Below are 14,991 nucleotides of genomic sequence, written 5' to 3' on the forward strand. Positions count from 1 at the left end.
TGAGTAATAGACACCATAAAAGACTACAGAGTATACCATACTGTTTTGCCTAAGTGGCCAAAAACAAGATTGATACACAAAAGGAGCCTCAGAATTATTCAACTAAACTTTAAGATGAAAAACTAGGGAGTTCCCATCATGGTGCAGCGGAAACGAATCCAACTAGGAACCATGAGGTTGCAGGTTCAATCCCTGCCCTCTCTCAGGGGGTTAAGGATCTGGTGTTGCTGTGAGCTGTGGTGTAGGTCACAGACACAGCTCAGATCTGGTGTTGCTGTGGCTCTGGCGTAGGCTGGCAGCTACAGATCCAATTAGACCCCTAGCCTGGGAACCTCCATATGCCATGGGTGCAGCCCTAAAAAGACAAAAACAAACAAACAAAAAACACCCAACCCAAGAACTATTTTCTCAGAATTAGAATTCTAAACTGAAAACCCTTTAAAATTTATATAGCTTTGATTATTAAAACAAACAAATATCACCTCCCATATCAACCAGTATACATTCATATAATGCACACTAAAGAAAGTATACCAGCTAAGGTGGGAAAGTAACTTGTTCTAGTTTGCAGTTTTCTATGACCAGAAAAAGAACCATTCTCCCAGAGGAAAAAAGGCTTGCTAAGATAAATATGCTAAATTTCATTGCAGCCATTTGTCCTATACACGACAAACAAAACAGTACATCTGCTGGGAAATATAGTTGCTTCATGGCATGGAATTAACCCAATTGTGCTTTATGTGTTAATAACCCAATTGTGCTTTATGGTTCTACAGTAACACATCAAAGCAGAGGGGAGGATGGCCTGAGCTCATAACCTAAACATGGGTTTGCCACCACCGTGAGACAGGGCATGAGGGGAAAACTTGGAAAGCACAAGAACATTTCAAGTTCTCAGTAACCCAAATGGCAGAACTGTTCTCCAAGCAGCCATTCTTAAGTTATACCAGAGTGCCCAGAGTTCTGATAGTTCCAGTGAGATAACACAAGGAAATGTACTTTCTGGGATTTTTCATCACTTTCAAACTGATTTGCCAAATTCAATTTCCTACTCAAGAGATGGGTATGATCATACACTGTATACTGTGTTTCTGAGATTTTTCATTTACCACCAGTACACCAAGGACCCAAGCATTTCTACAAAACGTATCCTAGGTCTCAATTGTTCTCAGGTTCCTCAAAGGTCCTGATGTGAAGTGGCAACTTTAAATACCATATATTCATTATAAAGTAAGGGTCAGAAAGAGACCATACACAGCTCTGCCAAAAGACATTCATATCCCAAAGAGTTACTTACCATCATATGCAAGTCTCTGCAACACTCTGCAAGTCCAAAGCCATTCTCCTTTCCACCCCAGCTCTTGGAAAAGGAAAAAAAGACAGTATTAAAACACTGCTTAAGGCCTATTAGTATATAAAATATTTAAGAGTATGTGGTTGTTTGGAACACAGTGTTAAGAAGACATCCAATGTTAAAGTCAAACAAAAAGAGGGAGCAAACAAAAGCAAGGACTTAAGTAAAACTCAAGGCAAGATGGTCTGCCTAAAAGTGATTTCTCCAACGAGATCAATTTTATTGTTCCGTGAGGATGCTACTGGGAAGAACATAAGCAGCTATTGCAAGCTAAATGCATTTTACATGCCTGTAGTCATGCTTGCTGAAAAGTCAGTCCTGATCCATGGGGTCATTAGTACTACTATGTTTTCCATGCTCAGCCTGCTCATCTTGCTCACTAGTGTGGAATCACATGCTCTCCAGTTCCTCACTTTTTGGCATAGCCAAAGTGCAAAGTAGAAGATTCTGCATTGCTTACTACTATTGTACTCTGCCACCACAGTCTAAAAAACTCATCAGGTAAGGTAACGGGGGAGAATAGCTCAACTGTACACTAATGTTGACTTCTAAATTTCAAACCCTAGCCATACAATCTTGCTTAAAACCCAGCCTACATTTTCAACAGCATTTGAGAAATCAATCATTTTTGTCTAATTCAGAACTCTCCCAGGGGTAGGGTGGGCATCTGCTCAAAACATTCAAGAGTAAGCACATTAGTCCCTGCTTCCTAGGAAAAGGCATACAGTTGGGATAAACAACAGTTAAATCGAAAAGTTTGGAAGAAAGGTTAGGGAGTAAGATGCTTTGAAAAGCTCCAAACCTGAGATTCTAGGAGGCCACATGTATGCCCAAGGTTGGGCACATTTTCAGAAAAGACCTCAGAAAGCACTAAATTTCCACACCTCTGGCTGACATTAGGATCTAGGCAAGCCAGGTGTGAAGGCTAAGCCAGAGTTGTAAACTTCATGGTGGAATAGCAACAATAATGAGTACTGATACTGAAGATGCCAACATACACATAAAACCCACAGGAGAAGACTGAGATATTTTTATTTTCAGTTCTAGGAATTTAAGGCAAATCACTAGCCGAGCACTAAGCTAACAGAATAGATTTCAATGACCATACGAAACCAGTTCAGGAAAGTCTAAACAAATACAAACCATAACAATAAATCTTAGGAAAGGGCAAGGATCTGATTTCCAGAGGTGCCACATTACCTTGATTACTCAATAACAAAATGAGGCATGCAAAGAAACAAGACACTATAAAACAATCATGGGGCGAAGACATGTGACAGTATAGCAACCTGAGGAGTGACATCAGCAAGATGGCTGAATAAGATGTCTTTTGTTGCCCCCCCCCAATTTGGCATTCATCCAAGGACAAAAGTGCCTTTGGAATTCAGCCCCATATGCCAAGGGAACTGGGAGAAGTCTTGCCCACCGGTTTGTTGGATAATAGGCATAGAGACCTCAGTCTCAGCTTTGGACCCTGCAGATGCCTGTGAACTGACTGCAGCCACTCTCAGCAGCTGTTTGAAAGCCCCAGAGCACTGTCGTAAACAACCATCCGTGGATGATAAAGAACAAAAGCATTTTTTTAAAAAAGAGCTAAAACAATTTGTTAATGAATACACAATATAAAAAGAGGTAAACTGACATCAAAAACATAAGATGGGAGGGGAGTCAAAAGCAAAGTTTAAGGAGTTCATGTTGTGCTTCAGTAAGGAACCCAACTAGTATCCATGAGGATGTGGGTTCCATCCCTGGACTCGCTCAGTGGGTTAAGGATCTGGCATTTCTGTGAGCTGAGGCTATGGTGTAGGCTAGCAGCTGAAGCTCTGATTCAACCACTAGCCTGGGAACTTCCATATGCCGCATGTGCGGCCATAAAAAAAAAAAAAAAGCAAAAAAGTAAGGTTTAAAAAAGTGAAGTTTTTTGGTGATCAAAGTTAAGTTGTTAACACCTTAAAATAGACTACTATATCTCTAAGACGTTTTACGTAAGGCTCATGGTAACCACAAAGCAAAAACCTAGATTAGGTACACAAAAAATGAACAGAAGAGAATCAAAGCATACTACTATGAAAAACGACTAATTCACAAAGAAAGGCAGCAAAAGAAAGAGACTAGGGAAATATAAAACATCCTAAAAAGAATTAATAACATAGTATTACTGAGTCCCTGCCTATTAATAACTACTCCAAATGTTGATAGACTGATTTTCTAACCAAAAGGCACAGAGCAGCTAGATGGAACAAAACAAAAAACAAGCCCCAACTAAATGCTACCTTAAAAAGACTCATTTCAACTTTAAGGACACACGAAGTCTCAAAGTGAAGGGGTGGAGAAAGATGTTCTATGTAAGTGGAAACCAAAAGACAGCAGGGGTAGCTATATCCATATCAGACAAAATAGGCTTTGATTCAAAACCTGTAATGGGAGACAATTAAGGTCATCATATAATGATAAAGGGGTCAATTCAAAGAGGACATAACAATTCTAAATTATATGGCCATAATATGGGAGCATCTAAATGTATTAAGGATATGTAGTTCCCGTCATGGCTCAGCAGTTAGTGAACCCGACTAGTATCCATGAGGATACGGGTTCAATCCCTAGCCTTGCTCAGCAGGTTAAGGATCCGGCGTTGCCGTGGGCTGTGGTGTAGGTTGCAGATGCGGTTCAGATCCTGCGTTGCTATGGCTGGGGTGTAGGCCGGTGGCTGCAGCTCCAATTGGACCCCTAGCCTGGGAACCTCCATATGCCTCGGGTGTGGCCCTGAAAAGACAAAAAAAAAAAAAAGTATTAAGCATATACTAATAGATATGAAGGAAGAAATAGAGAACAATACAATAATAGTAGGAGATGTCCATATCCCACTTTCAACAATGGATAGATAATACTGAGAGAAAAATCAAGAAGGAAACACTGGACTTGAACTATACTTTAGACCAATGGACCTACTAGGTGTATATATGTTTTATGCAACAGCAGGAATACACACTCTTCTCAAGCCCATGTGGAACATTCTCCTAGATAGATTATAATGACAGGTCACAAGACAAGTCTGCAAATTTAGGGCTGAAATCCTACTCTTTCCAGACCCCAATAGTATGAAGCTGGTATTAGCATAAAAACACACGTAGACCAATGGAGCATAATCATGAGCCTAGAAACAAATCCTCACATGTACAGTCAACTAATATTTAAAAGAGAACCAAGAATAATCAATGGGAAAAATATAATTTCTTTAATAAATGGTGCTGGGAAAATTGGATAACCAGTTTTCTGGATAACAGAGAAAAATGAAATTAGACCCCTATTTTACGCCATTTGAAAAATGAACTGGAAATGAATTAAGACCTGCAACCATAAAACTCCTAAAGAACTCATACAACCCCATAACAACAAAAAAAATCTGATTTTAAAATGGGTAGAGGAACTGATAGACATTCTTCTAACATACAAATGGCCAACACTTACATAAAATGGTACTCAGTATCGCCACTAGTTATCATGGAAATGCAAATCATAACCACAATGAGAAATCACCTCATACCTGTTAGAATGGCTATTTTCAAAAAGAGAAGACATAACAAGTATTAGTGAGTATTAGAGAAAAGGGGACCTTTGTGCACTGCTGGTGGGAATATAAACTGGTATAGCCACTAGAGAAAACAGTATGGAGGTTCCTCAAAAAATTAATACTACAACTATCATATGATCTAGCAGCCCCAGTTCTGGCTATATATCCAAAGGAAATCAGGACAAAGATATATTTGCAGTCCTATATTCACCGCAAAATTATTCATACTAGCCAAGGTACAGAAACAACTGTTTATGGATGAGTGGATAAAGAAGATGTGCAATACACACACACAATAAAATATTCAGCCATTACAAAGAAGGAAATCTTGCTTTTTGCAACAACATGGATGGACCTTGAGGATATTCTAGCAAGTGAAATAAGTCAGAGAAGGACAATTACTGCATGGTATCACTTATATCTGGAATCTAAAACAGTGAAACAGAAATAGAGAGTATTTGGTTGTGGGAAAGTGATGGGGGTTGGGAGAAAGGGGGTGATGTTGGTCAAAGGGTATAAACTTCCAATTGCATGATGAAAAAGATCAGGGATCTAAAATACAGTGTGGTAATTATAGTTAACAATACTGTATTATATACTTCGAAGTTGCTAAGAGAGTAAATCTCAAATGTTCTCATCGCAAAAAAAGAAATGGTAATTTTGTGAGGTGACGGAGATGTTCATTAATCCTACTGTGGTAATCACTTCATAACATGTATCAAATCATCATGTTGTATACCATAGTTACATGATGTTTCATTTCAATTATATCTCCATAAAACTGAAAAAAAATTAATAGAAACTGTTCTTGACAAAGTCCACAAACTAGATTTAGTAAGCAAAGACTTTAAACAAACTATTTTAAATATACTTAAAGAGCTAAAGAAAATCATATACAAACGACTAATGGAAACCATGAGAATGACGTCTCATCAAATAAAGAATATCAATAAAGGAGTTCCCGTTAAGGCACAGAGGAAATGAATCTGACTAGTATCCATGAGGATGTGAGTTTGATCCTTGGCTTTGCTCACTGGGCTGGACATCTGGCGTTGAACTTCTGTATGCCACAGGTGTGGCCCTAAGAAGGGGGTGGGGAGGAAAGTGCTATACAGGAGCAAAGATTTTATTTACTTTTTTGTTTGTTTGTGTTTTAGGGCCACACCCCTGGCATATGGAGGTTCCCAAGCTATGGGTCCAATCGGAGCTACAGCTGCTGGCCTACACCACGGCCACAGCAACATCAGATCTGAGCTCTGTGACCTACACCGCAGCTAATGGCATCTCCAGATTCTTAACCCACTGAGAGAGGGCAGGGATTGAACCTGCAACCTCATGGTTCCTAGTTGGATTCACTTCTGCTATGCCACGACAAGAACTCTTTTTGTCTACTCTTAAAATGAAGTTGGTATTGGTGTTCCCACTGTGGCTCAGTGGTTAATGAATCCAACTAGGAACCATGGGATTGCGGGTTTGATCCCTGGCCTTGCTCAGTGGGCTGAGGATCTGGCGTTGCCGTGGGCTGTGGTGTAAGTTGCAGACGCGGCTAGGATCCCACGTTGCTGTGGCTCTGGCGTAGGCCGGCAGCTACAGCTCCGATTGGACCCCTAGCCTGGGAACCTCCATATGCTGCGGGAGCGGCCCAAGAAATGGCTAAAAGACCAAAAAAAAAAAAAAAAAAAAGGTTGGTACTAATTTGAACCAACATTTCAATAATGAAAATATTAGTTGTAATACACAGGAAAAACATTAATAACTAGACAAAAGATAAACAAGAAAATAGAAGACTTTAGCATTAAATCAACTAGATATAACAGATAAATACACAGAACAATCCACCCAAGAGCAGAATACACATTCTTCTCAAGTACATATCCCATATAGACCATGTTAGGCCACAAAATAAACTTTAAGTTAAAAAGAAAAAATCTTATAAAGTATCATACCCAGTGACAATAGAAAGAAACTAGAAAGCCATAATAAAAAGAAATCTGGAAAGTTCACAAACGCATGGAAATTAAAAAATATATTCTTAACAACCAATGGGTAAAAGAAGAAATCAAAAGAAAAATTCCTTGAGATGAAAGCACTTCATATCAAAACTTATAGGATACACTTATGTGATAAAAGTGCTTAGAAGGAAATTTACAGCTATTAATTGCCTACCTTTAAAAAAGAAAGATCTCAAATCAGTAACCTAACCATCCACCTTAAGGAACTAGAAAAAGAGCAGCAAACTAAACACAAAGCAAATAGAAAGAAGGAAATAGTAAAAATTGGAGCAGAGATAAATGAGACAAAATAGAAAACCAGCTAAACCAAATTTGGTTCTTTGAATAAATCAACAAAAATAGACAAACCTTTAGCTACACTGCCCCAAGAAAAAAAAAACGATGTTCTTGCTTTCTCATGCCTTTTCTTTCTTTTTTTTTAGGGCCGCATATGGAGGTTCCCAGGCTAGGGGTCCAATCGTAACTGAAGCCTCCGGCCTGCTCCAGAGCCACAGCAACGCCCAATACGAGCAGCATCTGTAACCTACACCAAAGCTCATGGCAATGCCAGATCCTTAATCCACTGAGCAAACCCAGGGATTGAACTTGCGTCCTCATGGATGCTAGTCAGGTTCGTTAGCCACTGAGCCACAATAGAACTCCCCTCATGCTTGTTCTTTTTAAATATACATATAAATAGGAGGAACCAGTGAAAAGAGGAAGATTTAAGATAGCTACTATGTTCATCTTTAATAGCACCCAGAACAAGTTACTTGATTTCTCTGATTTTTACCTCAAGATTGAGACTATGCACAGGCATACCTCGTTCTATTGTGCTTTTGCTTTACTGTGCTTATAAGATGCTGTTTTTTTTTAAAAACAAATAAACAAAACAAACAAATTGAAGGCTTATGGCAAACCTGCATTGAGCAAGTCCACTGTTTTTTTTTCCTTTCATTTTTCCAACATCATTTACTCACTTCATTCATGTCCATTACATTTTGGTAATTGTTGCAATATTTCAAACCTTCTCATCATTATATTTGTTATGGCGATCTGTGATCAGCAATCAGTGATCACTGATGTTACTACAGTCACTGATTTGGGGTGCCAGGAACCATGCCCACATAAGATGGCAAATGTAACGGAAAAAAATTGTGCATGCTGACTGCTCCATTGACTGGCTGCTTTCCCCATCTCTCTCCCTCTCCTTAGGCCTTCTATTCCCTGATACAACAATACTGAAATCTGGCCAATTAATAAACATTTAATGGACTCTAAATATTCAATTGACAGGAATAGTTGTGTGTCTCTCACTTTATATCAAAAGCTAGAAATGACTGATTTAGCTCAGTGATTTTTACACACTGGATCCGTTTCTGGAAACTTTCCCACTGTTATTACACTATTTAAATTTCTTTTAGCTTTATAGAAAAGTTTATTACCCAACAGCAAAATTACTTTCTCATTCCATTTTCACTATTTTCTTGGCTATTCCCAGGACTTACAGTGAAGAAACACAGAATTTGCTCAAAACCATGAGGATAAAAGGTACCTGTCTATGGTACCACATAGACAGGTAAGTCAAACCAATGATGTGAATTTGCAAGAGGGAATAAGCTTGAAAGGCTATACATCTTCATAATTACTTTCCTTTTGTTTCTTCTATTGTCACAATTGTTTTAGAATACTTCTATTACTGTCACTACCAAATCTTTCTATCTTTTGTGATATCATAAAGATCAAGCACCTGTAAGAAAGTTGTAGGGAAGTTCCTGCTATGGCACAGGGGTTAAGGATCCAGCATTATTGCAACTGTGATGTAGGTTGCAGTGAGGCTCAGATTTGATCCCTGGCCCAGGAACTTCCATATGCTGTGGGTGTGGCCAAAAAATAAAAAGTATTTTAAAATAAAGTTGTGGTAGAGTTCCCATCGTGGTGCAGCGGAAACAAATCTGACTAGGAACCATGAGGTTGAAGGTTCAATCCCTGGCCTTGCTCAAAAAAAAAAAACAAAAAACAAAAACAAAACAAACAACAAAAAAACTCACTTTAATGTACATTTCCCCTGATTATTCCTAGTGTAATCTTTTCTTGTTCAATTGGCCAATTTTAAAGAAATATTCCATACTCCTGTGAATTATCTATTCATATGCTTTTATATATTCTCCCCCTGGATTATTTACATTTTTATTGATTTGTAGGAGCTATTTACACATTTTATTATTCCTTTGTTGTACATAGAGCAAATATTCTTCCCAGTTTAAGACAGCTTTTATCTATATTTATCTTATCATACAGAGGTTTTAATATTTTCACATAATGAAATCTATCAATTTTTATTTATTTTATTTATTTGCTTTTTAGGGCTGCACTGGTGGCATATGGAGGTTTCCAGAATAGGAGTATAATCCGAGCTACAGCTGCTGGCCTACACCACAGCCACAACAATGTGGGATCAGAGCCACGCCTGCAACCTACATCACAGCTCATAGCAACGCTGGATCCTTAACTCACTGAGAGAGGGCAGGGATCGAACCTGCAACCTCATGGTTCCTAGTCGGATTCATTTCATCGTTGTGCAATGATGGGAACTCCACTCTGTCAATTTTTAAAACAGCTTCTAGACTTGTCTTTCTTAGAAAATCCTTCCTCATAAAAGATACTGAAAGTTGCCTTATTTACCTCTAAAAATATTTCCAAAATCACATGAACAGTGTGAAGAAGTGATCTAAACACATTTTCCCCTTAAACAGCCAACTTTCTGTTTGGATCATAAGCAACATGAAGCTTACTATTTCATTTTAGAGGCATATATGTCTCTTCCTGTGACAACCAAGAAGTTAAAAATCATTACAACTTAAGACATTTTGTTATCTGATACATTAAAATGACCCTGATTCCTTACCAGTGTTTTCTTAGATATTTTTGTACATTTCAACTTTTTGGATATTGCTATTAGCAGGCCTCCACTAAACCAACTTGACAGATTAACTGTATTTTCCATGCCTTCTGTAAAACACATTGACTGAAGCAGTCTGCTGCAGGAACTCTTTTGCTTCCACCAGATAGGCATATACATTCCAAGTCAGGTGTGTTTGGCCCCAAACTCAATTATGTCAGTTGTATGTATTATAATTATATAATTTAAAATACTATGTATTGGAGTTCCCACGTGGCTCAGCGGAAACGAATCTGACTAGCATCCATGAGGATGCATGTCCGATTCCTGGCCTCGCTCAGTTGGTTAAGGATCTGGCATTGCCATGAGCTATGGTGGAGGTTGCAGAGGCGGCTCAGGTCTGGTGTTGATGTGACTGTGGTGTAAGCCAGCAGCTGTAGCTGATTTGACCCCAACCTGGGAACCTCCATGTGACATGGGTGTGGCCCTTATAACACACACACACACACACACACACACACACACAAATACTATGTGTAATGATGGCTTAAACTGAAAAGGAGATTATTATTATTATCATTTGCTTTTTAGGGCCGCCTATGTGGCATATGGAAGTTCCCAGGCTAGGGGTTGAATCGGAGGTGCAGCTGCCGGCCTACACCACAGCCACAGCAACACAGGATCCAAGCTGTGTCTGTGACCTATACCATGGCTCGTGGCAATGCTGGAACCCACTGAGCCACAAGGGGAACTCCTATTTTATAAAAGCTAAGCTGAATATTTTGTAAAGACCAAAAGGCAAGATGCTAAAACAAAAACTGTCAAACTAGGGAAAAGAGATTTAGGGTAAATTATAAAGATTTTAATTCTGTATTAAGGTTCCTTTATAAATTAGTCTTTATATTGTTGCTCCACTTTAATGAAATCTGAGTATAGCTGTAGTTTATTTAAGAGACTAAACAGTCTTACTACAAGTCAAGTCCTTGGCCCTACATTAGAAAGACAAGTAAGGAAACCGACTTTTGCATTTTAGTTTTTAAAAAATGGTATGTATTAATCATGTAAAAAACACCTCCAACTACTGGCTCTAATTTAATCAAAGAGAGCTTCTATTATATCAAGTCTCATGCAAAAAAGATCTATTAACAAATGCAGACCACCACCTTTTGAACTAAGTAAGAAGCTTATTAGTTTTGTTCTAACACCTTAAATACTGTTGCTCAGGTTTATTTTCTTTTACATATTTATATAAATCATTTGCCCCATTATTGCCCATTCACATTCCTTTCTCCTCACTGTCGACCTAAAAAAAATGGACAACCTGAAAACTGAGAGTTAAATTTTATTTGGAGCAAAATTAGGACTTGGGAAGATGGCATTTCAGGTAGCCCTTAGAAACCACTCTGAGGATATGAGGGAGGAGCTAGAAGACCAATTACTAAGCACAGTACTAAGAACCCTGTTTTTATTCTGAAACTACTCAAGTAGATATAACTAAATTCTCAATGAAAAAACTGGTATTCAGAGCTAATAAGGTGGGCCAGGACTCAAAATCCAGATGTTTTATTATACCCAGTATTTCCTTCTAGGTAGAATCTGATTCTAAACTTTTTAGAAAAATGGCTTTTTTTTTTCTTTTGGTCTTTTCAGGGACACACCCATGGTATATGGAGGTTCCCAGGCTAGGGGTCTAATCGGAGCTACAGCTGCCGGCCTACACCACAGCCAAAGCAACGCCAGATCCAAGCAGCATCTGCGACCTACACCACAGCTCATGGGAACGCTGGATCCTTAATCCACTGAATGAGGCCAGGGATCAAACCTCCAACCTCATGGCTCCTAGTTGGATTCGTCTCTGCTGGGCCATGATGGGAACTCTGAGAAGTGGCTACTTTTGAACAGAGATTCTCCTTTGTGAGCCACAGATTCATGAAAAAACTACTTCATAATAATTGAGACAACTTCCTAGGATTTTTTTTTTTTGGAGCTTAGCTAAATGGGCCCCCATAGTTCTACTCAACTAAGCCAGTAAAGTTAACATAGGAATTCCTATTCATTTTGACACTAAGAAAACACCCGTGAAAAGGAATGATACAGTCCAACTTTTATGCCCTTCCAAATCTTCATCCATGACTCACCTCTGCCAAATGCTGCAGCCGGGTTAGCAGTGGGGTTCTCTTGTCAGATCCAAGGCGTGTGATGTAGTTTGATCTTTTGCTAAATACATACAGAAGGTTAAGGACTGCCAGCACCACTTGCATATCAGAGGAAGCCAATAAAGTTGTCAAATGCTATAGGGCACAAAAAAAATTGGGGGGCAAGTTTATGGTATCAGGCATACAAGACTTTGAAAACTTAAAAATGCCAATGGAATAATAGATTTATCAACATTTATAAAGCTACCAAAAGTTAAACAATACAAAAAAATTTAAATACTTGAGCACCTACAACATGCATCCTTATCCTCAAGAAGCTTACAATCTAACAGCAAGCCAAAGAGTTCAACTAAAGTAAAAAAAAAAAAAATTGAATGGGAAATCAAAATTGTATAGGTGTCTCCACTGGAAGAAACAGATTACAAAAGAGACAAATGTGGTATTTCAATAAACAGTAGAGCTCAAGAACATTAAGTCTCCAACCAGACTAAAAGTATAGACTAAGATAATTTTATGCTCCTTCTGTATCCTTACAATAAATATAAAACTGGAGTTAATTAAAGCTCAGGGTCCTTCACATAGAAAGTAAAAATAATAGGAGTTCCCATTGTGGCTCAGTGGTGATGAATCCGACTAGTTCAATCCCTGGTGTTGCTCAGTGGGTTAAGGATCTGGTGTTGCTGTGACGTGTAGTGTAGGTTGCAGATGATGCTTGGATCCAGCGTTGCTGTGGCTGTGGCTCTGATTCAACCCCAGCCTGGGAGCTTCCATATGCAGCAGGTGCAGCCCTAAAAAGAAAAAAAAAAAAAAAAAGGGAGTTCCCTTTGGGGCACAGCGGCAACAAATCTGGCTAGCATCCATGAAAATGCAGGTTTGATCCCTGGCCTGGCTCAGTGGGTCTAGGATCCAGCATTGCCATGAGCTCTGGTATAGGTCACAGATGCGGCTTGGACCCTGCACTGCTGTGGCTGTGGGGTAGGCCAGCAGCTGTAGCTTCGATTAGACCCCTAGCCTAGGAGCCTCCATATGCCACAGGTGCAGCCCTAAAAAGCAAAAGCAAAACAAAACAAAACAAAAAAACCCAGCAAAACAAAAAACAAAAAAACCCAAAAATAACAATAGGTGTCATGACACTTATGTCTGGGAAGTTCCCATTATGGTGCACTGGGTTAAGAATCCAACTGCAGCAGCTTGGTTCAGTGCCATGGATCTCTGACCCAGTGCAGTGGGTTAAAGGATCTATCACTGCCACAGCTGCAGGGATAGGTAACAGTTGTGGTTCAGATTCAATTCCTGGCCCAGGAATACCATATGCAGCGGGTGCAGCCATTAAAAAAACAAAAACAAACAGGGAATTCCCGTCGTGGCTCAGTGGTTAACGAATTCGACTAGGAACCATGAGGTTTTGGGTTTGATTCCTGGCCTTGCTCAGTGGGTTAAGGATCTGGCGTTGCTGTGAGCTGTGGTGTAGGTTGCAGACGCGGCTTGGATCCTTGGCTGCTGTGGCTGTGGCACAGGCTGGCGGCTACAGCTCTGATTAGACCCCTAGCCTGGGAACCTCCATATTGCGGGTGCAGCCCTGGAAAAGACAAAAAGACAAAACAAAACAAAACAAAAAAACTCAAAACAAAAAACAAAAAACCAATTATGTCTGTTATGTTACACAGTGTAGGTAACAAAAGCTTGACAGTGACTATTTTGGCCTTTTAATATAACTGAAATTCACCAACATACTCAAACATTTGGTTGTGTTAAAATCAGTATATAATTTAGTTGGAAATGATGCAAAGTATTTCTGGTTGCTGATTATCTGAAAGGCTATGGATTTCCTTTTGCAGCTTATCTATTTCATCTTTAACAGACTTTTTATCCACCTCCCATGTAAAACTGTAGGTGCTAGGTCTTTAGTTCAGTTATGGCATTTCTCTTCTTAAGCCATTTACTTTCTACCCGTTTTGATTCTGATTCTTTTAAAGAAGACTTTGAAAAATTAACACGTAATAACAGGGCACTAAATCAATGATGATAAAAAGTCTAGGATAAAGTAAGAGTTTCTTCTTATACTGATTTTTAACTAATTCAAAAGTTCACTGATTGCTGCACCCACCTGATTAAAGAATATATAGTATGTTGTTAATATACATTTTGGGGAGGGGGAGGAGACTGAAAAACAGCATGCTAAAACTTAGAAGAGCAGTAGGTACAGTAAAGTAATGTGTCAAGGAAATTAAACTACATCTAATGTTTTAAAGGTAATTTGGGGCTGCTCTAAAAACCTGGGACAGAGATCAATTCCTGAAAATCCAGAATACTTCGATACTTCGATACATTCTCATTAATTTCTTGAATCTTAAAAGACAAGGTGAAGGTGACAGTAAAAAGAACCTTCCCATCAACCCAGTGAAGGGTATCTTTAGAAATATGCTACCATTGTCTTTGACGCTGAAAACACCAAAACTCCATAATGAAAAGGAAACAAGCAATCATTAGAGAGAAACAGTAATTTCCTTATTTCTGGACACGAACAATTCTAGTTAAGAACAGATCACATAGGCCTGAACCTCTCCTACCTCTATGGAACTATACAGATGCCGGGAAAAGCTGTACTCAATGAGCAAGGCTGTGAAGTTCAACACAGCCAAGAGAAGCATTTTCAGTTGTTCTCTTTCTGGCCTATCGCACACGAGCATCCATGACATATTCTCCACTGTCTGTCCGGCATCTGCCAGAATTCCATCGAAGCGGTCCAACAGATCCACCCAGTGATATAACTCGCACTGGAGAAGGGAAAAAAAAAGAGGAGGATATAAGAATAAGGTAGAAGTACTGTGTGGGTGCTTTACAGCTGAGCTTTGCTACATTGCTGAGCATGATGCCTAGAGAATTTCACTTTGCACCTTTGCTTCTCTTCAGCCCCAGATCAGTACAGGCACCTATGAGAAAGATCATACTTTGAGCCATGTGGACCTGAGTTCATTGTTATACCCATCAAGATATATATGTGCTGGAGTTCCCGT

General features: G+C 39.1%; 1 protein-coding gene across 8 annotated transcripts in view; it reads right to left on the bottom strand.

Moving 5' to 3' along the window:
* Positions 1-14,991, bottom strand: part of HUWE1 (HECT, UBA and WWE domain containing E3 ubiquitin protein ligase 1) — a 154,944-nt gene that overhangs the window by 99,871 nt on the left and 40,082 nt on the right. For all 8 annotated transcript variants that reach the window (XM_047765241.1, XM_047765245.1, XM_047765242.1 and 5 more), the window contains 3 exons: positions 14,545-14,751; positions 11,957-12,109; positions 1,298-1,360 (listed from right to left, as the gene is read on the bottom strand). In XM_047765241.1, the coding sequence (XP_047621197.1) occupies positions 1,298-1,360; positions 11,957-12,109; positions 14,545-14,751 (423 nt within the window). The remainder of the gene's footprint in view (positions 1-1,297; positions 1,361-11,956; positions 12,110-14,544; positions 14,752-14,991) is intronic.

The sequence above is a fragment of the Phacochoerus africanus genome, chromosome X (assembly GCF_016906955.1).
Source record: "Phacochoerus africanus isolate WHEZ1 chromosome X, ROS_Pafr_v1, whole genome shotgun sequence".
NCBI classification, from domain to species: domain Eukaryota; kingdom Metazoa; phylum Chordata; class Mammalia; order Artiodactyla; family Suidae; genus Phacochoerus; species Phacochoerus africanus.